The sequence below is a fragment of the Pseudonaja textilis genome, chromosome 1 (assembly GCF_049901715.1).
Source record: "Pseudonaja textilis isolate UNSWEBS1 chromosome 1, rPseTex1.2, whole genome shotgun sequence".
NCBI classification, from domain to species: Eukaryota; Metazoa; Chordata; class Lepidosauria; order Squamata; family Elapidae; genus Pseudonaja; species Pseudonaja textilis.
This window is the reverse complement of record NC_141990.1, coordinates 161,412,177-161,439,196: the sequence shown is the minus strand read 5'-3', so window position 1 is coordinate 161,439,196 and position 27,020 is coordinate 161,412,177. Positions and strand designations below refer to the sequence as shown.

The following is a 27,020-nucleotide window of genomic DNA, read 5'->3' as shown; positions in this document are numbered from 1 at the left end:
CCAATGGATGAGATTGCAAAGGAAATCCTTGTTAAGTCATGATCTGCATCATCTGTTGAAAATTGACTACAAGATATCTGATTTCATCTTCAGTGATGTCTTGGTGTCTGCTGAGTGAGTCTGGAAGTCTGCAGCTCTGGGATCAGAGGTCATGATTAGAAAATTCTGGAGTCCAGAAAATTTTTTGGTGAAGGCACTTGGCCAGATTAATGTCAAGCCCCGGGAAATCAGGAGATTCAGGCAGTTCAAATGAGTATAAATATTTAGTTAGTTCTAGATCTAGTTAGTTAGTTAATTAGTTAAACTTTGATTCTGACCAAGTGACCATTAAGAGAATGCGTGGGAGTTAAGATAGGTATTCAAGCTGGGCTGGACTCTGATCTCTTATGGGTGCACAGGGACTCCTGAAGTATGACATGTTTGATCCCTCCCTCAGGCTCAGCATGGTCATCTCCTACAATTATGTTCTATTGTTGGTCTCTGCATTATATTGAATTCTAATGTCATGCCCCTGTCGGAATCTGATTCAGAGGAGGAGGCAGAGCAACTGACAGGGAGTGGGAGTGTGGCTCCATTGGCTGTGGAAGAAACTGGGGAAGGGCAAAGGCCGGCTGGGCAGAGCAGGGGAGAGGTAGAGCAAGGGAGAAGGAATTCAGAGGAAGACCAGGCCCACCCTCTCTTCATCCTAGGGCACGCAGGGAGGAACGGAGAAGGGAGCAATGTGAGTTGTGTGGCTTATGGGGGAGGAAAGGGCCCTGATTTCCTTCATTAGCTGCAGCTGGGAATACAGTATTTAAAAAGGGAAGCTGCACACAGCAAAATTGTTGGGAGCAAATAATGAATTATCTGGTATCATCGAGGCTTATCTGGGTTCCTGGTGTCTTCCCAACTGTGTGTGTTTTGCTGTCCTTTCAAGTCTGCAATTCCTTCTCCTGACCTGTCAAGTTAATTACTGCAACGTGGTTTGTGTGGATTTTTATTTACGGTTTGTATGTACTATGTTTTCGGACTGAATTTCCTCCACTTAAAGACTGTTCCTGGGAGAGTTTTTCCCCAGCCGAAGGTAATCTGGACATTGAGGGCAAAGTTGGAGGTATTAAAGGGACATTTCTTGCTTATTTGACTGTTGCCTTTGTGCCATGCCCCGGGTCATCACATCTAATAAAACACAATCACTCTCCTCCAAAGTTCCAGCAACTTCAACCCTCTCTTTCATTTCTTCTCTGTTAGTAAGAATTAGGTCCACTATAGCTGTCCCTCTAGTTCCCTCGTCTGCTTTTTGGATGACAAAGTTGTCAGATAGGTTGGTCAACAAAATATATAACAAAATATATAACAACAAAAACAAAACAAACCTTTCTGTTCATCAGTGTGTCAATTGGGTACACATTTCTTTGTGCACATAATACCATTATCATTTTACTTATATATGTTTATAATCCTTCTAATCAGTATTTTATGTCACATATATCACTTATTATATTAGCCTTAATGTTATATTTGTTGATTTTCAGTAATATATTTCAGATTCATTTTCTTACTCTGTCTAACTCATTCATTTATCAGTAATAAATATTATACTGTACTTACATATTTCAATTTCTTACTCTTCTATCTAGCCATCCATAAAATAAATTCCAAATTTTATAATAATCTTTTTCCTCTTGTTCTTTAATTGCCATTGTCAATCTACTCATTTCTGCACATTCCATTATTTTCTTAATTATTTCCTCATCCATCGGAGTTTTCTCATTTTTCCAATTTTGTGCAAATACAATCCTAGCTGCTGTTAATACATTGATAATCAAGTAGGTTAACTCTTTATTGTAACCCTCAGGCAAAATTCCCAATAAAAATGTCTCTGGTTTTAAATCTATAAATTGTTACACATCTTACTGTCAAATAGACTCCTAAGTATTTTACTTTCTTAGTAGTCTGAATATCTGTTCTCTTCATTAACTCTTTTTTTCTGCATGTCTCTAAGATTTTTAACTTATATCTTAGTTTTCTCTTTGTTTATTTTCAATCCTACCACTTTACCATATTCCTCTATTTTTTTATTAGTTTAGGCCCTGTTTCTTGTGGATCTTTCAGAAGGAAGACAGACTACATTGTCTGCAAATGTCTGTAGTTTATATTTTTCCTTTTTTATTTCCATATCTTTTATCTCTATATCTTGTGTAATATTTCTGTTTAATACTTCCAGTGTCAATATGAATAATAGGGGAGACAAGGGGCATCCTTTGTCTTGTACCTTTTTTAATGTTAACCTTCTCTGTCATATCTCCATTTACTATCACCTTTGCTGTTTGCTTATAATATATTGCCTTAATCATGTTAATAAATCTCTCCTCAAAATCTATATCTTTCAATTGTGCTAGCATAAATTACCAGTTCACATTGTCAAATGCTTTCTGTACGTCTAGAAAGACCAACGCCATTTGCTTCCCTGGATGTGCTTCATGGTACTCCAGTGTATTTTAAATTATTCTCATATTGTTTTTAATTTGCTTTTTTTGGTAAATATCCATTTTGATTTGAATGTATAAATTGATACATCTTTTTAGTCTTTCTGCAACTATGGAGGCATATATTTTATAGACAGCAGTCAATAAAGATATTGGTCTATTTTTTTTATCTGTTGTAAGTCTGAATCGTCTTTCGGTATGAGAGTAATATATGCTTCCATCCATGAATTTGGTATTTTCACTTCTAACAATAGTTCACTGAACACTTCCAACATTGGTGTATATGGTATATTTTATAAATCTTTATAGAGTTCTGCTGATAGACCATCTGGGCCCCGTGTTTTGCCATTCTTTTGTCTCTTAATTGCTTCTGATAATTCTATCATTGTTATACGTTCTTCTAACATAGCTTTTACTGTTTCAGGTATTTTAGGTAACTCTGCTTTTTCTAAGTATTGTTTTATTTTATCTTCTAAAACTGTCTCGATTATATAATTTTTCATACTAATTTTGGATCACTTTCTTTTTATCATTATTTTAATGGTGAAGATTTCCTTCCTCATCCTGGATCAGGTTTTTTTTCTTTCTCCTTTTTCAATTTGTATGCCAGCCAGTTTCCTGGTTTATTTACATTTTCAAAGAAATTTTGTTTAACATTTTTATTTTTTTGTGCTAATTCTTTATCTATTACGTTCAGCTTGTGTTTTATTAATTCCATTTGGTTTTTTAGATTCTTTTTTTGTGCTCCTTCTCTCTTTGTTATTTTTTCTAACTCTCTTTTGTCTCCTTTTTTGTATATCTATTTTTCTCCTATGGCTTCCTCTTGTTGGCTATCCACTTTTTCTTCTCTTGCTCCCATTTCCTCTTGTGGCCCAAAATAGTCATCATAAAATTGTTCTGCTTTTTCTATGGAATCCAATCTATGTCTTTGCTCCATCCAGGTCACCAATATTCCCTCTGGTATCAGCCATGTAAAATTTACTCCATTCTTAATGAGCTGTCTTGTCAGAAATTGATACTACCTTCCTATTTCTCTTCTGGAGATCTGTTTTAGGACTACTATTTTTTCCCTTTGTACTTTAAAGGGGTATCCCTCACACTTTGTAGTATCTCTGCTTTTATTGCTTCGATCACCCTTTTGATGCAGAGTTTGTCTCTCAGTTAATGTTAGGGTGGTTAAAAATCCCCATTACTACTGTAGCGTGTTTCTCACATACATCTGTTAACTGGTTAGCAGAAAGTTCATCTACAGGTAGTCTTTGAGGTATGAGCCTAATGGAGCCTGCCCATTATGTTAGTCAAAAAATTAGTCAAATGAGTCAAACTCAAATTTACAAACACCAGAAATTTTCCAAGCAGACTTAGCATATCCAGAATGCAAGATGTTTAGCTTCTCATCTAAGAAGCTCCTTCCATTCCCCACCATCCAGTCAAAGCTGAAGAAGCTTCTTAGATGAGAAGTGAAATGTCCAGAGAAAAAAATAGAAAGTCCAGACCACCTGCTTAAGACCACACAAGGCCTCCCTGACCCACTGAAATGCCTCATGCTCCTCACAATTGCTTCCCCCCCACAACCTGACCCACTGAGTCATCACATGAAGATTTAGCAAGCTGTCTCCTTTCCAGCCTCTCAGCTGCATATTCCTCTCTGCAGCTTTGTTTTGGCCTGCACAAGCCTCGCCTGGCACTTTGCAAGCCAAAATGGAGCTTCAGAGTGGTGAGCCCACCCTTCCAATGCTCCATTTTGGCCAGCAAAGTGCTGGGTGAAACCTGTGCAGGCCTAAACAGAGCTCCATTTTGACCAGCAAACTACAGGGCAAGGACAGTGTAGGCTTAAACAAAGCTCCGTTTTGGCTGGCAAAGTGCCAGGTGAGGCCTGCGCTGGCCAAAACAGAGCATCGGCCTCTGAATCTCTATTTTGTCCTGCAAAGTGCAGAGTGAGGCCTGTGTAGGCCTAAATAGAATGATGGAGCAGTGGGCCCACTGCTCTGCCACACTATTTTGACAGGCAAAGTGCAGGACGAATGTTGCAGAGCCTCTGCGGTTACTCATCATGGTGCTGCAAGATTCATAGTTTCAGGACTTGTTTGTAAATATTAGGGGGTGCTTATTGCGTAACTTTGAATATTCGCTAAGGGAATGCTCGTAACCCAGGGATTTCCTGTATTTAGACTTGGTTTGAGTTTTGTTCTGAGGGCTACTGAAAATATTTTGAAACTTAAAATGATCATCACGTTTTTGTTATGATCAAAAATGAAAAACATTTTAGATTATAATAACTAAAGTGTTTTTAAATTTAGCATTTACTAAGCCTTTGTTAACTTGGCTTTATTTCATAAATACAGCCTCATTGTTAATCTAATACAAAATTTATATATTAGCCATGCTTCTGTCATTAAAAATAACCTATCGTGTATAGGACTTAGAAATTTTAAACTTCCAAATTAATTCAAGTGAACCATAAAATTTAAATTGTTATATTTTTTTTTTAAAAAAGGATTTCATTCATTCATAGTTTTTCATAATCTTTTCAATGGAGCTTTGTTCTGACTCTCTTGAGTTTCATTCAGATGTTGCCAAAATCAAATGAAGCTTCCCGTCAGCATGAAAGCCACCCAGAAGAGACTGAAGAAGAATTAAGAGAACATCAGACATTTGTGGAAGACCAATACATTGACAGCACAGCAAATCAAAAGGAAATTCAAGGATTGACCCAAATGGTCCGTGTGAAGCAAGAACCTGCTGAAAGTGATGAAGATGGAGAACAACAAGAATTGGAACCAGGACAAAGGCAAGCAGAGCAGGAATTGCTCTTCAGACAGGTAGAATACACTAAATAACGGCATTTATTAGTTAGCGTATAGTTTCCAGAGGCTTGTATATTTATTATTCAGTCATTCTGTATAGAAAAAAACATCTGGGTTGACATAACACCATAAGTCAGAATGTGATTCTTCCATTCTGACATTGAATTTTGTACAAACCCAATCTAATTGCTTTTATAACTTATAGAACAGAAGTCTCAAATTCCTGAGTATCAAGTGACTTAACTATGGAACATAATTACATAAAAAAAATTAATGCCAAGAATTAGGATTCAGGAATACAGAATCCTTAGAACAATGATAGGACTAATGCAAGGTTATGCCAATTCTTGATGATTTCAGCTCAGAAGAGATGTATTTAGTTTGCTGCTTCTATTACAGATGTGAGAATGTTGATCACATTTGGCTATTCAAGTGTTTCATTTTCTATTCTTCATTTTCTTCTTTATGTCTGAAGTAGAAGTTTGATTTCTCTTCCAAAAATTGTCCCTGTATAGAGAAGTATAACAGTTTATTTTTCATTACAAAATGCAATAATATAAATTGCAATTTGTTCTTTTTCATAATGTGCATTATATTCAAAACCATTCTGAATGTATATTAAGGCAGTGACTTATTGTACTTGTACTGTTCATCCTTTGAAATAGTTAACATGGATTTTTTTTCTGAAGAGATTAACTGAGTAAATTTTAAGGGAAAAAAAGATGTGTGTGAATTATTAATAATTCCATTTCAATTGAGATAAAACTTTGTCATGATATAAAGAACTTTATACATTATTACGTTTAGCACTACAGAATTACTCTGAATCTCTTCAGTGTCAAATTTGTGTCACAAGAAAAAATGTCCAAATAATTGGACTACAGTGAAGCTAATGTTTGAATTACAACCATTCATTTAATGACCATTCAAAGTTAGAACGGCACTGAAAAAAGTTATTTATGACAGTTTTTCACACTTAACAACTGTTGCAGCATCCCTATAGTCGTGTGATCAAAATTCAGACACTTGGCAGCTGGCATTTATTTGTCATGTGGTCCTTGGGGTCATGTGGTCACCCTTCGCAACCTTCTGACAAGCCAAGTCAATGGGGAAGTCAGATTCACCTAACAACCATGTTACTAACATAACAACGGCAGTGATTAACATAACAACTGTGGCACTGTGACAAGATAGATCGTAAAATGGAGCAAAACACACTTAACAACTGTCTTGCTTAGTACCAGAAATTTTGGGCTCAATTGAGATTGTAAGTGGAGGGCTACCTTTATTTTCTTCAACCCAATATACCGCACTGGATTCATTTTAATTTTTTTCCATTTTCTGTATCTAATTATGTATCTAGAACTGTTCCGGTCTTTCACCCATTTTTCCTTTCCATTTTTTTCCTTTCTTTTGCTTTCTTTATTTTCTTTATTCTTTAACCTAAAGATGGTTAAAATATTGCTAATTCATTCCAGTTATGGTCCAGTAATTATTTAAAGGTGATTCTTGGGTCAGTTGTTTTATTTCTTCAGCTGGATATTTCATAGTTTAGAAGTCAATGATGTAGCCAATTTTTAGAAAAGTTGAGGATGAATATCTCTTAACTCCAATTTCAAGTTCTTGCAGATGTTTTATTACTCAAACTAGGTAACACAACATGATACACATGTTGATGTTACCTAGTTTGGGTAATGAAATGTCTGTAGGAAAACAAGCAAATTCAGAAAGCACCAACGATCCATCATTTCAATCCTGAGCTACAAATATTCTCCTTTATTATAACTTAAATGTTTTATTATTTAAATCATGTTCAATTTTCAGAGAATGCCTGGACAAATCACTGCACTTTTCTTGGTGAGATTTTTCAGAAGTGGTTTGCCATTGCCTTCTTCCTAGGGCTGGAAGAAAGTCACTGGTTCAAGATTTGTTGATCTCACTGTCTCCTGATTTCTAGCCTGATGCCTTAACTATATACCAAACTGGCTCTCTCAAAACACTATTCAAGGGCTTTAAAATATATACTAATGTATATGTATATAGGTATATTAGCTAAGAAAGCAAATACCTAGTAGACTATTATAAAGTAATTGTTCACAAACAAAAAATAAGAGATTTGTAAAACAAGCCTTCAAACAATGACACATTTTATGTTCCCTTATAGCAAACTCTTTTACTGGAACAGCAGCGCATTCATCAGCTCAGAAACTACCAGGCATCCATGGAAGCTGCTGGCATTCCAGTATCCTTTGGTGGACATCGGCCACTTTCTCGAGCTCAATCATCACCTGCTTCTGCCAATTTTCCATTATCCACACAGGAGACACCGTGTAAGCCACAGTTCACAACAGGTAATACATGAAAAAAAATCTCTTAGAATAAGAGAGCAGCCCAGCTCTCTTACATAATTTTGTTGGAGTTCCCTGGGGGAGGAAGATCACAAATGCTGCAGATGCTTTGCTAAGCATTCTAGCAAAACTTCATAAATACATTGATCCGGAAGTGGGTTTGCCTTGCTGTAAGTTTGAATTGTGTGGTGATTGGATGTTTTTTGGTAAATGTCCATTGATTGATAGTGGCATGTCGTACTTTTGTTTCAATTAGTACTTGTAGGGGCAGAATAAATTTTCATGAGACCAAAATTGTTTTAAGTAGTTTCGTCGCTGCTCACATCCTGACAGAATGTGAGGTGCCTGATAAGGATCAGCTGAGGGGAAAAAGAAGGGGCAACAGAAACGAAATCCTCTAAGTCTGTATACCTGGAACTATTGAGTTATTTGGAGAATGATAATATAAGGAAAAATCAAAAATATAACAATATATCAAAAATATAAATATTGACCAAAAATATAAAATGAAGGGTCAAGTATAAAAACCTATGTTCAAAAAATACATTCAAATAATTGTTTTTTATTTCATGAGTTGAAGCTAACTTTTGAAAACTGTATAGGAATTACTTTTGTTTCTTCTTCCGAGTATTTTCCTGCAAGTGCAGGGTCTACTTTTGGGGGATCAAGTCAGTATTGATCCATTGGTGGATACAGCAATTGACAACCATCTTGTCATGGGTTAAGAAAGATCCAAAATCATCCAGCCAGCAATCAAGTGGAATTAGAATTCAGTCTTAACCATTAAACCAAACTGGTTCTCAGTAGTTTGGTTTTGGAAATCATTTTCAGCAATTACAAGTTGCCTTTGACTTAAAAAAATGTTTGCTAAACAAGGTTCAAATTAACAGCGGCCTCCAAAAAAGTCAGTTATGACCTGAATTAGACTTTACTACTTTCCCCTCACTCTAATAGTCACATGATTGCAATTTAGGCACTTGGCAGTCGACCCACATTTATGACCAGTTGCACCGTCACATTGTCATATGATCACAATTTGCAATGTTTCTGCCAAACAACAGCAAAGCCTACCCTCAATTAAACTAGATTTGCCCTTACAACTGTGAGTCAGCTGATGACTGCAGTAAAAATGGTCATAAAATTGAGTCCTGTAATTTACAACTGCAACAACTTACAACAGAAATCTATTCATGATGGTGGTCAAAGGTCAAGGATTATTTTTAGTTAAAAAGCTTAGTTTATGTGAATATTTGTATTACTTGCAAAATCCAGAGTATCAGTGTAAATTTCTCTATCCTGCTATTATGTTTGTTTTTGCACACTTCCTATTTGCACACTTCCTATTGCATATGTGTTGGGCAGTTTATAAGAATACAGTAAAATGTATATGCACACCTTCAGCATCACTTCCCAAGAAGAGCACATAAAGAAAGTTGATTGAAATTTGCTGAAGGTTACTGTTCCATAAGATCCTGAAGTTCATCACCAAAATTTTGAATTGGAACTGAAAAATCAATAACCAATGCTAAGTCTTTTACCACCAGTTAGCAGAAAGACCACTATCTACTGCACCAGCTGCAGCTTCTGTGTCATTTTCAAAGGCAGCCCCACATAGTATACTGCTGTGTCTTATCAATGATATGATGAGTTATTGTTCTCATGGCCTCCTGGTCCAAAAAGCATGTAGTTGGCATATCAGTCAAAACTGGTTTGAAGCTGTGAATCCAAAATAAATTCTAACAAACTAACTAATTAAAACATTTATTCATAATCAGTATTCTTATCTCAACAAATAACTGCAACATCAGCAGTTTTACCAATATCCAGATGATAAAAGTGCATTTCTCTTGCAAAATGTTAGCTAACAATTAGCTGGGCTTGAATAGGAATAGGAATAAAGTCCTGATAAAGTACAATCATGTGAAAAAGAGTTCTATAGTTTTATGTATATTTTTATATAATAAAAATAATCTGTTCCTTAGCAGTTTTAAAAGTATGCAAACCTTAGATGTGTTGATGTTCAATCAATACATGACATATTACACTGTTACCATTTATTTACAAAAACAAAGCCAAAATGGAGAAGCCATGTGTGAAAAATTAAGTACACCTTATGATTCAGTAGCTTGCAGAGCTATCTATAGCAGCAATAACTTGAAGTAATCATTTTCTGTATGACTGTATGTCTCTTACATCGTTGTGGAGGAATTCTTCTTTACAACATTACTTCAGTTCATTTGTTTACTCACAACATTCTTGAGGTCCTGCCACAGCATTTCAATGAATTGAGATCTGGACTTTGACTGGACCATTGCAACATTTTGGTTCTTTTCTTTTTTTAATAAAAATTTTATTTGGGTTTTCACAAAACATAATACAAGTAAAATTTCTTTTTTTGAGAATAGCATGGTCCCGGGTTATCACTTCTCCATACAGACGCAAATTCAATTTCATATTCATCTTTGTGTTCTTTTCCATATCTTATTACATTTTCTCAATAATTTTTCCCTTCCCTTAGTTATCTCAATCTTACTTTTAATTATCACATTCCTTTCTAAACTCAATTATATATATCTTTTTCTAAGTTTCAATATCTTCCTAGTCATTATATTTATACTTTTGTCTGTCCTGTTTCAATTTCATATTTTCTTTTCTCATTAAACATTTTTTTTCCCTGTAGTTACTAATTGGAGTATGACACCTTTGTATCTTTTAATTTTTATCCATTCAATTCTTATTTAGACTTCAATTTATGCCTTTCCAATTATAACATTAAATATAACACGTAACTTCCAGTCGAATTCTGCTTGGTACATTCTTAAAATACGCACCAAGTTCTTAAAGAGAAAATATATATATAACAATAATAAAATACTTATTCTATTCCAATTCAGCTTTATCATTAATGTTAGTTATAATCTTTGACATCTTTAACATTTCTTTTCAATAGTGTATCATACTTCTAGGAACACTTATAATATTTCCATAATTTTTTCGTGTTTATTTTATATTCCTCTTCACTTAATTTTTTATAACACATTGATAATAATTAAAATGTTCCCCTCCTTTCCTAATTTCATTCTCTCATTCTCTTTATTTCATTTATTTATTAAACATTCCATTACATTACAATGAGTATTTTATCTTATCATTTTAATCACACTTGTTTCATATTTTCAAAGTTCATTTCTATTTCTAATATAACAATACTATCTTATGTACTCTTGCAGAATCCCCCTTTCAATTAAGTTTTCACCCAGTTTTCTCTGTGTCTTCTAAATAGGCTTATACCCTTAATCCTTGTACGTTTTCCCTGCTTCTCTATGTCCTGTTTCTGTCCTTTATAATTTCTTTTCCTTTCCCTCTTCCCCCTCTTCTTCTCCTTCCCTTTTTGACCCCTTCTCTCTCTAATTCTGATTGTCTCTTCTGTAATCCTCTCTTCTGTTTCTTCCTAATGTTATAATTACTTTTCAAACTATTCTTTTTGGGGGTTGTTTTTTCAAATCTTAATTTTTTCACTCTCTTTCCCCCCTTTCCTTTCTTTTCCCCACATAGAAATACTTGGTCATTGAAGATGGCTTCTTCTTTGTCCCACCCTTCTGGTTCTATAGCCATTTCTTGTTGTTTCTCATAGTTCAGGATCTCCATTTCTAAAAATTGAAATACGAAGCCAAAAGAACCTCTTCCTTCTTGTGCATCTTCTTTCTGTTTTCTAAGTTCCATTCTCAATTCTTCCAAGAGTGATACCATTTTAAAAAACTTTTAAACAACCACCCGATTAATTTTAGTCCTTTAGATCCAATAGCCAAAAATCCAAAAATCACCAAGTAATCCAAATAATTTCTTCTTGCTTCTTTTTTCCACTTGCTCTTCCTGGGGTTCTCTTATCTTGTTACAAAGTTTCAGTTAAAATATATCTTTTAGGAATCTTGTTAAAGTTTCACTGTTAATTCCTTTCACTTCCAGGTGGTCTCCTCCATTTTTCCAGATCCCACCCTTTTGTTTTTTTCCTTCAAATCCAGAAATCTTTATTATCCCTTTGACATTTTATTTTCAGGTTAAATACCTGTTAATGTCCAAGTGGATTTTTGCCAGTTTCTTGCTTAGTTGTCAATATAGGGAAGAAAAGAAAAAAAAAAACACCAAATCCTTTCCCTTCCCTCTCTCATTCGCCGCTTCAAAGTCTTCTTTGGGAACAATGTTGTTCTTTATAATTCAAATTCCAGGGTACCTTATATTGTTGCTTTTTCAGTTTGACCTGGTCAGACAAAACTTTCTTTTCTTATCTTCCTCCTGCACATTCTTTTCCGGTTGAGTTCTTCTTGGAGGTGGCCATTTCTGACCACCATTACAACCGCCTTCAGGAAAGAGAGTAATGGCCAGCTGAGGAGGAGAGATGCGACTCTCCTCGACCCTGCTGGCAGTCTCCCCCCTCATCACCACCTTTATGGGGTGACTTAGCCCCAAAACCAGCCAGCTCAGGGCGCTCCAGCGGCAAGCACAAATTGAAACTGCGCACGATCGTAGATTTCGGTCTGTTGCTGAAGAAGCTCCACCTTGGTTCTTTTCTTTTTTAGCTATCCTGTTATAGATTTGCTGGTGTGCTTGTGGTCATTGTCCTGTTGTATGATCCAGTGTCAGCCAAGTTTTAGCTGTTGGACAGATGGCCTCACATTTGATTCTAGAATACTTTGGTATACAGTTTATGATCGACTCGATGACTGCAAGACATCCAAAGTATGGCTGAAAAATAAGCCCAAATCATCCTTTCTGCACCACCATGTTTGACATTTGGTATGAGATGCTTGTGCAGATATGCTGTGTTTGGTTTTCACCAAAATATGGCACCATGCATTATGGCCATTCATCTCCATTTTGTTCTTGTCTGTCCAAAGGACAGTGTTCCAGAAGTTTTGTGATTTGTTCAGATGTAACTTTGCAAACCTGAGCCATGTTGTCATGGGTTTTTTTTTAGAGAGAAGAGGCTTTTTCCTGACAACCCTTCCAAACAAAGTATACTTGTTAATCTTTTTGTAATTGTTCTGTCATGACCTTTAACATTTAACAAGCTAACTGAGGCCTGTGGAGTCTGAGATGTAACTCTTGGATTTTTTGCAGTTTTTCTGAGCATTGCACAGTCTGACCTTGGAGAGAAATTGCTGGGACAAGTGGGATGTCCAGTCCTGGGAATATTGAATGTTTCCACTTGTGAATAGTCTTCCTCATTGCAGAAGGATCAATTTTAAATTATTGGGAAATGGTCTTATAATGGAATAACAAACCTGGAAGAGACCTTGGAGATCTTCCATTCCAACCCCATGGTCAAAAGGGGACTCTATATCAGGGGTGTCAAACTCAAAGCTCATGAGCCAGATTCAGCCCACAATTTGGTTAGATCTGGCCCATGGAACTGCCTTAGAAACAATGAAGGAACGGCCTGTGGTGCTTCAGCCTGGCCCATGCCAACCAGCCATTGATCTACAACCTGGTGGTGACCATCCAGCCAGAAAGCAATCAGCCTTAGATCTATGGTGGTGCCTTGGAACCAGCAAGGGGCTGTCCCCATCCCATCTTGGCACACGGACAGGAGGCGGTGAGCGCCCTTGAGGACCGTCTTCTCCCGCAGGCTGAGTGCATTCTGAGCACCTCCCTTTCATACAGGATGCCAGCCCCTGCATGCTTGCTGCTTCCTTGCTGACGGGGCGGGGCTGAGGCAGCTGTGCGGTTCCTTGCTGGCTCCAGGGCAGCCCTGCTGGTCAGATCTAAGGCCAATGCAGCAACCAATGCCATCTGTTGGCCAGGTGCTGTGCTCACTCACATGCTCTGGCCTTACTGTTTGAGTGTAGGAAACCTTCAACTGAGCCAAGAGGCATTGCAGAGCCAGACCCTCACATCCGGCCCCCCAGAATTTGCCACACCAGGGGAAGAGTGAGATCCCGTTGTCCCGCAGACCCTGCCTACATACAAATGGGGCACTTGGAAACGGAGGGATCTTTGAAGGCAGTCTTGTTGCTGCGCCGCCTCTTTCTTCAGCTTGGATGGAACCAGAACACCCAAGCTGCTGGTGGTGGCAGGAGTCACGGTGAGCCATGGTCCCTCCTCCCCAGCCAGCTGGCATCGCCTGACCTACTCCCTAACTGGCTGGCCTGCCATTGCAAAGCCTCATCAATCTTCTCGTTCTTATCCTCCCCTCAAACAGCAGCGGGCTCTGGAGGCAATGGGATCTCTCATTTCTTCCCTGGCAGGGTGAGCTCTGGTGGGCTGGATGCAGCTGTCAGAGGCCTGACCCCATGGTGCTCAGTTGAAGGCTTTGTTCCTGCCTTCAAACAGTAAGGCAGCCATGGAATGGCAATCAACTATGCACAGGAAACAATACTGTCTCTGGCCCGAGTGCGCTGCTCGCTTGCATTGTACTGGCTTTACTGCTTGGTCAAGAATGAAACCTTCAACTGAGTGAGGAGGCACCATGGGGCCAGGCCCCTTACACCCGTGTACAACACACTGGAGCTCGCCACCCCAGGGAGAAATGAGAGAGCCTGTTTTCCTGCAGAGCTAGACGCTGCTTGAGCGGGGAGGATGAAGAGGAGGAGAACAAGAGCAGTGAGGCTTTGCATCAATGGCCAACCAGGCAGGAAATAGGTCAGGTGAGGCTGGCTGGAGAGGGAGGATCATTATTGCTCAGGTGGCTTCCACCATCACTGCAACAGCTTGGGTGCCCCAGCTGCATCCGAACTGAAGAAAGCAGAGGCACAGGAGCACCATTGCTTTTTGTCTTGTCTTCTGGTACTTTGGAAAATAGGTTGAACCCCTCTTCCTTTGTGGCAGTCCTTCAAATAATGGAACACTACTGTCACCCCAGTCCTTCTTTTCACTAGTTTCAAACCTAAATTCCGGCAACCATGCTTGATATGTTTTAGCCTCCAGGCCTCTAATCATTTTGCTCCTCTTCTCTGCACTCTTTCCAGAGTCTCACCATCTTTTTTATATTGTGGCGACCAAAACAGGATGGAGCACACTGCTGCCTTATATTTAAGTGGTTGTCTATTAGGATTCCTAGATCCTTCTTGTAGTTGCTGCTGTTGAGCCAGATTGCACCTATTCTATACCTGCGCAAAGGTTTTTCTTGCCTAAGTGTAAAATCTTACTTTTCTCAACACTGAATTTCATTTTGTTACCAGTAGATAGGACCCAGTGTTAAATGTGTTGGGATCCTTCTGGAGCTTGAGCCTATCTTCTGGGGTGTTCACTATTCTTGCCAGCTTAGTGTCATCTGCAAATTTGATGAGTTCCCCTTTCTATTCCTCATCAAAATTGTTTATGAAGATATTGAACGGTACTAAGTCCAAGATAGAACCCTGGGGTATCCCTCTACTTACTTTCCTCCATGCAGATGTAGTACCATTAAGGACTACGGTTTGTCAGCCAGTTATAAATCCATCTAGTGGTGGTATTGTCCAGCCCACGTTTTTCCAATGTACTGCGAAGTATGTTGTGGTGCACTTTGTTGAATGCTTTACTGAAATCTAATCCTATGTCCACTGCTTTTTGCTGGTCCGCTAATTTAGGCACTTTGTCAAAAATTGAAATAAGATTTGTTTGGCATGATCTGTTTTTGACAAACCTGTATTGGCTTCTGGTTATAACTTTGCTTGTTTCTAGGTGTTTGCATATCTGTTGCTTGATTATCTTTTCCAGGATCATCCCAGGTACTGATGTCAGGCTGATCGGTCTATAATTTCCTGGATCTTTCCCCCTGCTTTTTTGAAGATGGGAACCACGTCAGCTCTTTTCCAGTTCTCTTGTAGTTTCCCTGTGCACCAGGATCTTTGAAATATATGGTTCAATGGTTCCGAGATCACGTCTGCCAGCTTCTTCAAAACTCTGGGATGTAATCCATCTGATCCTGATGATTTGAACTCATCTAGGGTGGACAAGTGTTCTCTTACCATTTTCTTGCCTATTTTAATTTGCATTCTAGTTTGTCTCTTATGGTTCTTTTTTTTTGCTAGGTTGAACTTTTTTTTCCCTTTTTGTGTGAAGACATATGCAAATAATTAATTCAGCACCTCTGTTTTCTGTCTGCTGCCCATCATTTTCTCCCATTGAGGGATGGATTTTTCCCCTTTTTTCTTGTTTTTTACATGTTGAAAGAAACTTTTTTTGTTATTTTTTTTCATTGCAAATCTCACTTCACTCTGAGCCTTAACTTGTCTGATTCCATCTTTGCAGATTCAGGCTATTTGTTGATGCTCTGCCTTAGTTATGTGTCTATCTTTCCATTAAAAAAAAAATCCTTATAATCCTTCCCAGATCAATTGACAGCAACAATTGCTTCTCTAAGATAATTGCTGATGTGTTTCCTCTTTGGCATTGTGTTAAGACACACTCCGTGCTGGAGTCCAGCAAAAAGGTTGACTTTTATAGAGGCGGTCACACTTGCTAATGATCAATTGATCAAGAGCATTTGATTAACAGCACATAGCTGCTATTTTTAACCTCTTCATGCCTATGAAAGCAGTAAAGGTGTATTTGTTACAGTTTGATTTTTTATTTCTTTTTGTAAAATAAAGGACGATATGGTGTAATATGTCATGTCTGATATTGTATTTACCTGCTTTTAAGACCTGCTAAGGACCAGATGATTTTAGTATGTTCTTATACATAAAACAATAGAATTCAAACAGGGTTTACTTTCTATTTCACATGATTGTAGTAGCTTGCCTTGTATTACTGTGTAAAAAATTAAGACATTTTCCAGTTTTAAACTCTTCTTTTTTTTTAAAGTAACAGCAATAGTAAGCAAATTCTAGAATACAAAAGGTCTGTGAAATAGATCTGGAAAATGAGTGTTTTGCTCCTCAAATTTCAAAAACGTACATTTCTAAATTTAAGAAATGTAAAATGTTTGTATAATATAGAGCTAAAGAAAAAAGCTTTGTTGTTTCGGAAATGCTTGCTTCATATGCCATCAGGATAGTTCTCCAAATAAAAATGGATCTACCTACTCTCCACCTCAAGCAAATGGGCACAACAATCCAACATATTTCTCCTAGTATTTATATACAGCTGTTATGTTCTTATATTTGTTTACCACTCGAAATCACTATATGTGGGAAATGGGCAGTTTCTAAATTTAATAAATAAAGAAATATACCAAATGATGTACCTATTCCTTCAGAGAAAATGCAGCACTATCCAGATATATTTTCTGCTCTTGGCAAGAAAAAGAAGGGGAAAATTAGTGGCATTTTTTATCATGCTAAATCATGATTTAACAATTATATCTCAGCCATATTTATATCTCAACAATATTTTGTATATCTTCAACAATAATAATGGATGTGCCCTATTTTCTATTAACATTATAAGAGCTGTGGTGGTGCAGTAATTAGAATGCAGCTGACTAATTCTGCTTACTGCCAGCAGTTCAATTCTAATTGTCTCGAGGTTGATTCAGCTTTCCATCCTTCCAAGGTTGGTAAAATGACAACCCAGATTGTTGTGTGCAATATGCTCTGTAAACCACTTAGAAAGGGTTATAAAGCACTATGAAGCAGTATATAAGTATGAAATATAAAGTAATACCAATAAATAGTATTGGTATTGCTACTTTCTTGTTTAAATATCAGAGAAGTTCTGGAATTGATCAAAATAAAATAAATTTACTCTAAATTTTCACTTAGCACTGTTAGTAAAACTGTGTTTACATTTTTATTTTGAAATTTGCTATTTCAAATGATCATTTTCCATATGCATATATAATGTATAAATAACATATCCTCATGCAGCTTTATCGAGAAATAAGGTCATTGGAGAATTTGTTCACCTTGTCAATAGGAGTAAGATTGTAGCCTGAATTAATTCATATCCTTTGATGCAGGCCTTGTATATGACACCTTGATGCTGAAACACCAGTGCGTTTGTGGAAACACAAACAGTCATCCAGAACATGCAGGGAGAATCCAAAGCATTTGGTCACGGCTTCAGGAAACAGGTCTTCGTAGCAAGTGTGAGGTAATAGATGAACTAATAGAATGGAGGGAAAGTGGCTTTTGCAGCTTAATCTCTAGATATTACAGCAGAAATTTCTGAACTACCATGTTTCTCATATAATAAGGCCGGGTCTTTTTTTTTTTTTTTTTTTGAGGCCCGAAAAAATGCTAGGTCATCTTTTTGGGGGTGACTTAATTTCCCCCCCCTGCATCTTCGGGCGGGCGGGCAGCGACAGCTTGGATGTTGACCTCGGCGTTGGTGGGGCACTTCATATCGGGGTCAACGCAGGCAGCACCATATCCAGGTGTGCAACAAAAGTACTTCCTAATGGCAAGCCCCACCACCACCATTCCCCCCATTTCGCATGTTTTAATTTGGGGGGAGGGGCTTAATTTCATTTCATGCCTATAAAACATGCTGGGACTTCCTATTGAGGGAGGCCGTATTGTTGGAGAAACAGGGTACATCTGTAATTGTTTTACATGTAAATTATCAAAGAAAAGAGAAGACATGTTTTCGGTTATTCCAGGTATATTTTTAATCTTTTATTCTGTGATTCAAATCCTAGACTTGAAATAAATCATTTAAGCTAGGGGTTGGCAACCTTTTTCAACATATGGTGCAGAAGCTATACTGCCACTTTTCTGGGAAACTTATTGCTCTTCCCACACCCAGATGGCTGATTAAGTCATTGACAAAATGAGGCGGCAATGAGCACTCTGCCTTGTACGGACTAGGTGAATATATTTCTTTTGGGACCATGGATGATACTGGTGGTCAGGCACAGGTTGCCAACTCCTACTCATGCATATAGGAATCCAGATTAAAGCATCTGTGCCAATTGATTTATCTCACCCTCCATAGGAATACAAGCAGTAAAAAGAAAACCCATACCTCTCTCAATTATTAGTTCCATAGTTGAATTGGTCTTATATCTTAATAATTCAATTATTGAATTTCTGCCTTTTGAAAATGCAGTTTTCCAGAAGTCACAGCCAGTGAATTTGTTGACAATGAGGAAATGCATGTCAAGCATTAGACAAGTTAGTTTCATGCCAATTTTAAGACTTCTATTGATGTAATATTTGCTGAGTTACTCAGTAAGTGTTGTGGTTCAATTAGATAAAATCACTTTCAGTTTATGAGGCCTGAATATATAGACAAGATGCTTATGGTTGTCTACCCTATGATATGCTCCCTTGACCTCTCCCTAATTTGGCTCATTAGAACCAGCTGGGGGAGGGTTGTGGGGGGGTGTGTCTTCCCTGGATCCGGAGGAGTTTGTCAACTATTGTCCAGTTACTGGGTAGTTTATTTGGGACAGGGTGCTTGAGAGGGTGATAATTTTGCAGCTTTATATATATTTGGAAGATGCCATTTATGTCAGCCCTGCACTATGATTTCACTTCCCCTTTCAAGAAGTTCCAGGTGGTTACTACACCTTTAAGGTTTTCTTCCTACTGGGATCTTCCTTGTTGATTTTATTTAATCAATCTTGATTGTTTTTATTTAATCAATCTTGATTGATTAAAAGTGGGCCAACTAACATTCATGGTTTGACGTTGACTGTTTTTATCAAACATTTTTGTTAAAAATCAAGAAGTTTAACAAGGCACCAAAGATAGTGCCACTGGACACATGTTCAGGTAAGTTCAATTCTAATGTCAGTGCTATTTCACTCCTATCTTATATGTCTGTCACTTTGAAACAAACCTAATGTTACACTGGTGAAATTCTGAATTGTGTATTTTATATGATAACCATTTTGTAAAAGTTAAACTCCATTTTCTTAGTTGCAATAAAGTGTTATACAATGCCACCTCTTTTCTTTCCCGATGTACTCTTGGTGCAGTTTATTTCAGATAATACAATTGGCATAAACATTTTTGCCTCTAAGTCAAAGAATGTCTACCTCACTCCATGAGGTTCCTAGAGCAAAAAATGGTGGTAAGATTATTCTTGTTTTTCTGTCTCTGAAACAGCAAGAATCCTAAAATTATTTATTTAGCATACAATTGTTCAAAATTTCAGAATTAAAATAGAGAAACCTTGTGAAGTCGGTGCATTTTTGATGTAATCTCTTTGGTCAGTCGCATTTGTGTACACCTTTATTTATATTTTCTATTTGGGATGATGCTTTTTCATCAAGGGAAATGGAATTTCACTGCTTCCTTTTCTCCTGTAGTGTATCCGTGGAAGAAAAGCAACTCTAGAAGAATTACAGACTGTGCATTCAGAAGCACACACACTGATTTATGGTACCAACCCGCTGAACAGACAGAAATTGGACAGCAGGAAACTGTTAGGTACAGAAAATGTAATGTTACCTGCTTTCCAGTTGTTCATTTGATTTGGGACTCTATAAATATAAAGCTCACTTAATCTAGGAATCCAGATCTTGTATACTTTGGTAGATTCTACTTGACAAGCTTTCCCATAAAGGCATGCTTTTTGCAATTTATTTTTCCTCTTGAGGACATTTTATTTATACAAGGTACCAGTGGCGGGATTCAAATAATTTAACAACTGGTTCTCTGCCCTAATGATCAGCTGGATAGGCATGTCTGGGTGGTCATGTGTGAGGGTGAGCGTGGCCAACTCGCCATCACTCACATCAAGGGGTGCCTCGCCACGCCCAGCCTCTTCTCGCCACACCTTGACCCACCTCACCCCTCTCCTCCCAGCCACTCCTTGTCACACCTGGCCTTGCCTCGCTTTCTGGCTATTCACCTTAAATGCCTCAACATATCTATAGTTCTGTAAAAATGTTCACCTTTTTTTGACTTTATTATCTGCATCTACCTGCCACAGATGTACTTTCATGGACCACTGAAAAGAGGAAATGGCTCACATGCTTTGCCCAAGAGTTTGATAGGCAGGTTACAAAACAGACTTTTGAGGGGATGCCACAAGGGTGGGGTGTGGGGGGGCAATGTATTTTCCAAAGCAGCAGAAGGCAAAATAAGAAGCAATGGATGGAAACTGAACAAGGAGAAGAGCAACCTAAACTAAGGAGAATCTTCCTGACATTATTCAATTTTGAACTCAAAATTGGCTTGAATAATCACATCCAAATAGTCCTCATCAAAGGCTTCAGATTGGAGTGAAATATTAAGCAGAGTGCCATAGGGCTCAACTCCCTTGAATCAGGGAACCAAGGGGTGCTGATAAAGTCTGCAGACTGCCCAGTGTTTTGGGGAGAGGAAGCTGGCTATTACTTTAAAAAGAGAGAGAGACAGAGAGAGATAAAAGATGTAAAAAGTTCTCCATAGGTTTGAGCAATGGGTTAAATTAAAAGAGTAGATCTTAAGAGAAATGTAAAATTATCCTCTAGGATGGGAAGCCTGAAAACCACAAACACTTGGTTTAGCAATTGTTCTTGTGGAAAAGATCTGGATGTCCTGGTCAACCACAAGTTAAATATGAGCTAGCAGTGTGATATATCTACTAATAAAGCAATCAATATTGCGTGCATGAGCAGGACCACAGAGTCCATATTATGGGAAGCAATTGCTCCACTCTACTCTGCCCTCATTGAATTCTACTTGGAATACTGGATATTGTGCAAAAAGTGACAATGACAACTAGAAGCAACTTAAGAAAAGTGCTACCAAAATGGTCAGATTGTCTAGAAACAAAGCCCTGTAAGAAACAGTTGATAGAATCATGAAATTGGGGGAAAAAACTAGAAAGATCATCTCGTTCATCCAGACTTCTACAATGTGCAGAGAAAATAATTAAACCATCCTTAAGAGATACATTTAATTTTCCCCTTAAAGATCTCCATAGATAGGAAACCAATAATCTCCACTGGTTGAATTTTTCACTGGTGTATAGATTTTACTGTCAGAAAAGTTTTCCTTATTTTTAAATAAAAGCTATGTATTTGCAATTGTATCCATAATTTCTGGTACTTATTAAAAGAACTGAGCATGTTCAATCTCCAGAATTCGAGTAAGAAGCATGGAAGGTCTTCAAATATCTGAATTGTTATAATTAGAAAAGGAATAGACTTACTCTCTTTTGCTCCAGAGGACAACACCAGAACTAATAGGTTAAAATTACTAAGAATTAGATTCCTGATTGTACTGTTTGCTAGTAGAAGAGGCTGTCATTTGAATGATTGGTTCTCCTTCAGTGGATGGCTTCAAACAGAAGCTGGATGATCTTTTTCCAGAAACAGTCTGTACTGAAGGAGGATGGGGTGGACTAAATTATTTCTATAGTTTCTTCCAACTGTGTGATTCCATGGCTTTCTTTATAACTGGCTAGGAAGCATTTTCTGGACAAATATTTAACTTTAATTTTGACCACAGCTTTATGGGTAGAGGGAGGGGAAAGAGAGGGAGGGCTCTTTTACAACACCACAATTCCCAAAATATATCGTATCTCATACCAATAAACAGTATCTTATATGCGGGCTGTACTGTGGCAAACATTTTCATAAAAGAAACCAAATTCACCCCGAAGGGGTGCAGTGATTGCCCATTCCAGCCTCACTGGCTTGCTGACTAGGGTAGCTGGGGCTCTGCCAAAGTCCCGTTGACTTGCTTGAAGCGTATGGGATGTGCCAGGGGCATCGTGCCTATCCCTAGCTTCTGAATAGTGGGGGGGGTGATTAGGCATCTGGTACACCTGGTGTCTAGGATGGCCTCTATGTCTCCTTGGGCTCCCATCCTGGGCATCACTATCTGTGATTTTATAGCAAAGGGGAAGATGGCCTCACTTACTATCGAGTTGTGTTCATTGGCCTCACTTCTGTCACTCGGGACTGGTGGGGCTTCCGGAGCCGGAGGTTCTCCCCCTTTTGCAGAGGAAGGGGGAACCTCCACAGCTTACTGGACAAATCTCCCCTTGTGTGCTGGCTTGTGCTGGGTTCTCTTTGCCTTGGGCTCAGCTGGGATTTGGACTTGGAAGATGGATGCCGGGCTAACCACTCAGACACTCAGTGGCCTTGTTGGCCACACCTGGAGCACTTAATGACAGCGGTTGAGGCGAGTTTTGGTTCCTTGGGTGGTCTTATGCCAATTTGGCATGAGACCGCCCAGGCCAACTGGGCAAAGATCTACAACTTGTGACAGCCATCCAGGCCTGAACACAGTTAGCCTTTGATCTGGCCTACGCAGCTGCCCTGGAGCCAGCAAGAGACCAGCCCACTGTTTTGCTCCTGCCCCCACTGGGCGTGTGCACAGAAGGTGGAAAATGTTGGCATTCTGGATGAAAGGGAAGCATTCAGAACACAGTCAGCCTGTGGGGCAAGCTGCTCTCCAGGGATGCCGGCCCTGCAGACACACTGCCTCCTGTGTGCGTGCCTATGGGGCAGGGGCAGAACAGAGGTGGCCCTTTGCTGGCTCTGAACGGCCCTGTGGATCTAAGGCTGACCGCTTTCAGCTCGGATGGCTGCCACCGTGTTGTAGTTTAGTGCTTAGTTGGCCTGGGCTGGACTGAGGTGCTGCTGGCCGGTCTTTTGCTGTTTCCAGGGTGGCTCTGTGGGCCAGATCTAAGCACATTATGGGCTGGATCTAGTCTATGGGCTTTAGTTTGACACCCCTGCTCTAAGTAGTGAATCACAAATTACCAACCCAATCCCTTTTTCTTTACAGTAATCTGAGCTACTTTATTGGAATATTTAACAAAGTATTTTATTTTCAAGTTTGTCTGTGTGTTTTATTTTCCTAATGGAGGATATAAAATCCATCACTGTTATCTCCGGTCATCTTAAGCTTCCTTGATTGGCTCTGTTTAAATAGATTCATCATTTTTGATTCATCTTTCTTGCTGTGCTCTGTCTGGACAGAGACTTCAGAATTTAATAAGAGTTTGCCATGTTCACCATTGGAACTCAGAGTGTAATGTAAGTGTGTCTGGAATTTAAGTAGTTCAACTTGTGATGCTTTCCTGACCTGCTCCCGAGTTGCCATAGGTAGGGGGATGGGAATCGCACCTCACAGCTCCACCAAAGAATTCACAGTCAAAACAAGACACAGCCTAGCCAGCTGAATTCAAGGCCATCTCCACAGAGATCCACAATAGCTGGAGAGAGTGACTTCTATGACCCGGGAAATTGCTTCATTGGGGAATGTGACTGGTGACACACTCTGGAGGGAGAGTGGGAAACAGGGTCAGAGGCAAGGCATGAATTGGGTTGACAGCTGGCTTCACCTAGGTCATGCAGACATGGTGCTCCGAATAAAAAACTGGATTTTTCTTGCTAAATGGCTTGGTCGGAATCCTGACATCAACCAAAAATGACCAGGATTCCTGAGCCCCGGACTCTCCTCTTGCTCTCTGATACCTGTGGTGCATGGAGAGAAACTCAGGCCACCATGGCGGAGGACGGAATCTCGAAAGAAATCCTGCTTCTGGCAACCCAGTAGGAAGCAGATCCTACTCCCATCCAGGGAACTAGAGGAACCAACAGCCCAGTTGGAACCCAAGTGCAGCCATCTCTGACCATGGAAAACCGAGGTGCTCAGGATGCCTGCCTCAGTGACCAAAGCAGAAAGAGATGAGTATTGGTGGAAAAAAAAATCCCAAAGTAGCCGAGACCAAATTCCCCCATCCAAGTCCTGTTGTTTGGGACAACCTATAAGCAAACTAGAAGACTGGAGTGGATGAAGGGATGAGATCAGAACCCCAAAATCCCTACTTGGGACTCTAGGTGAGTCCTTGGAGAAATTGAGGGAGGAATTCCAACAAGCCACCTTTCGCAACGAGGGGCAGTTGTGTTGCCCAAAAGAAAGGGGGAAGGAGATAGGGGAGAATGCAACCAAACTTCCAGAAGGGAAGAGAAGCCAAATCCAACTTGCTGAGCTCCAATTAGCCAACCCTAAGTTTAAGTTGGAGCTAACCACAGAGCAACCCCGGGATGTCCAGGTGCACCTAACCCCCTAGAAAAGGGGAAGCAGATGAGAAGGCAGCCCCCCTCTCAATCTGGCAGAAGCAAACTGAGCCTGAGGCTGCCGCCTCTAGCTCCCCCACGCCACAAACTCCCCTCCACAAACTAAAGTTGATGGAAACTGCCAAGCACATCAAGAGTAGGCAGATGGGATCCAACAAGATGAGGGAGTGGCAGTGTTGAACAAACCACCCAGATTCAGGGGGAAATCTGATGGGGACTCAGATCAGCTAGCTCTATTCCTTGACTCTGCGGGAGTCCATTTAGATCATTATGGACATCTCTACCCATCGCATCTAGAGCTATGGTGCATGCCATAACCAGAGGATTAGAGGGAGAAGCAAATGAATGGCCTTTCATAGGCTCCCTCCAGCTGCAGGATGTCCACAAATTCCTACAAGAGCTAGAAACCAGATTTGAGGACATGGAGGAAGATCAATATGTGGGGTATGAGTTTCAGAATTTAAAGCAGAGAGAGTGACTCATTAAAGAACACATCCATGAATTCAAAAGAGTCATGGGAAAGCTATCACCCTGGCTGGAGGAACTACTACATTTTTTCAGAGAAAGCCTAGAGAAGCAAATTAGCCAAGCCATCATCTATCAGGACATTCCCAACCGGCTTGCTGACTGGTTTCGAGTAGCCATAAAGATTGATTGCAGTTTGCACACCAAGGACATACGAAGGCTACCAGGTCCTAAAGAGAGAGGACAACCAGATGACAGACCACCTGGCCAACGGGATGCCACTGCAACCCAGCCAGCCCCAAGACCAACCCTCCTCCTAGGCCAGTTGAAATGCTACAGATATGGAGGGATAGGCCACTTTGCATTGGCTTGTGCAACTCCAGCCCCCAAACCCAAGCCAAAACCACTACTCAGCTGGAATGAGGCCTCAAGCATGTCACCAACAAGTCTCGAAAAGCCTTCCAGGCTGTAGAGGTCCCTCCCTACCCAGCCAAAGGGTGGGGAACTCCAGCTGACGACAACCAGTCATCGGAACCTTATGACAGCGAGGACGAACGGGAAAGTGACCTAATGGTGAGTGAACCTATTCAATCTTTCACCTTCCCGATATGCCGCACAGCCCCAAAAACAAGGACCCAGGGCACTTTTGAAGCCCTAATAGACTCATGCTGCACCAGATGTTTGATTAACTTGCCCACGGTCGTAAATTGGGGATCAGAGCTAAGAAATTGGCCCACCCAATTAAGCAAGTCAATGGGTCCCTGTTGGAGGGAGCCCACACCACCCACCTGACTGAACCAGTGAGGCTACAGATAGTGGACCACTGGGAATCAATTTGATTCATAATAGCTCCCAAAATGACAAAGATGGTCATAGTAGGGCTCTCTTGGCTTGACAAGTGGGGCCTGACTATCAGGTGGAAAGGAGGCAGCCGGAGGCTAAGAATAGCCCCCAACCCCCTCCGCACCAGCAAATAAAGTAATTGCCCACACAGGAAACTTCCCCTAGGGCCCTACCAGAACAACTGGCAGCCATCTCCAAACAAACCCCAAAGGCTAAACGGATCCCTAGAGAATTCCAGGACCTCACCGAAGTGTTCGAGTGTGATATCCTAACCCCCCCCCCCCATTGTGCAATGGACTGTGCCATCAAAATCATCCCCAGGGCCAAGCTTCCTAAACCCAAACTGTATACCATGGCGCCCCGGGAAATGCAAGTAATGTGCAAATACATAGACAAAAATCTAGCAAGAGGGTTCATCGAGCAGCCAAGCCATGAGTCACAGCCCCAGTCCTATATAAAGAAAAAAAAGATGGGACCATAAGATTATTCATGGATTTCCATGGGATAAACGGTGTGTGTGTTCACAACTTATATCCCCTCCCCCTCATGAAAGACATGCTGTCCCACTTAGCCAAAGGCAAGGACTTCTCTAGACCTCAGAGAAGCCTATTACCGAGTCTGAATCAGGGAGGGAGACGAATGGAAAACAGTTTTCAACTGCCCTCTAGGAAGCTTCCAATTCAAAGTAATGCCTTTTGGGCTGTAGGGGCCACCAGCCGTGTTTATGCAATTGATAAATGAAGTGTTGCATGAGCACCTCTACAAGGGGGTCCTCATCTATCTGAACAACATCCTCATCTTTACTGAGACGATAGAGGACCACATACCCCAGTCTGCCAGGTACTTGAAAAGCAAACATATACATCAAGCTGTCAACATGTGAATTTCATTGCTCACAGCTTGACTACCTGGGATACCAAATGTCAAACGAGGGGATAGAGATGGACCCAGCCAAAGTACAAGCTATCCTAGAGTGGCAGGCCCCTCGCACCCTCAGATAACAACAAACCTTCCTAGGATTCTCAAACTTTCATAGCCAATTCATTCCCTCCTTTGTGATTCATCTCGCACAGAGGAACCCAATTCATGGCTAAGTTCTGGAGGCAATTCTTGCAGTCCATTGGGTCATCCCAGGGCCTTAGCTCGGCTATTCATCCAAGTACCAGTGGCAGGAAGAGAGGTTTAACGCCATGGT

The 27,020-nt window shown here is 39.8% G+C and overlaps 1 protein-coding gene across 4 annotated transcripts in view; it reads left to right on the top strand.

The window, feature by feature from the left end:
- HDAC4 (histone deacetylase 4) overlaps positions 1 to 27,020 on the top strand; it is a 182,694-nt gene that overhangs the window by 101,895 nt on the left and 53,779 nt on the right. For all 4 annotated transcript variants that reach the window (XM_026707841.2, XM_087919583.1, XM_087919582.1 and 1 more), the window contains 4 exons: positions 5,039 to 5,290; positions 7,440 to 7,626; positions 17,504 to 17,637; positions 19,802 to 19,922. In XM_026707841.2, coding sequence (XP_026563626.1) covers positions 5,039 to 5,290; positions 7,440 to 7,626; positions 17,504 to 17,637; positions 19,802 to 19,922 — 694 coding nt within the window. The remainder of the gene's footprint in view (positions 1 to 5,038; positions 5,291 to 7,439; positions 7,627 to 17,503; positions 17,638 to 19,801; positions 19,923 to 27,020) is intronic.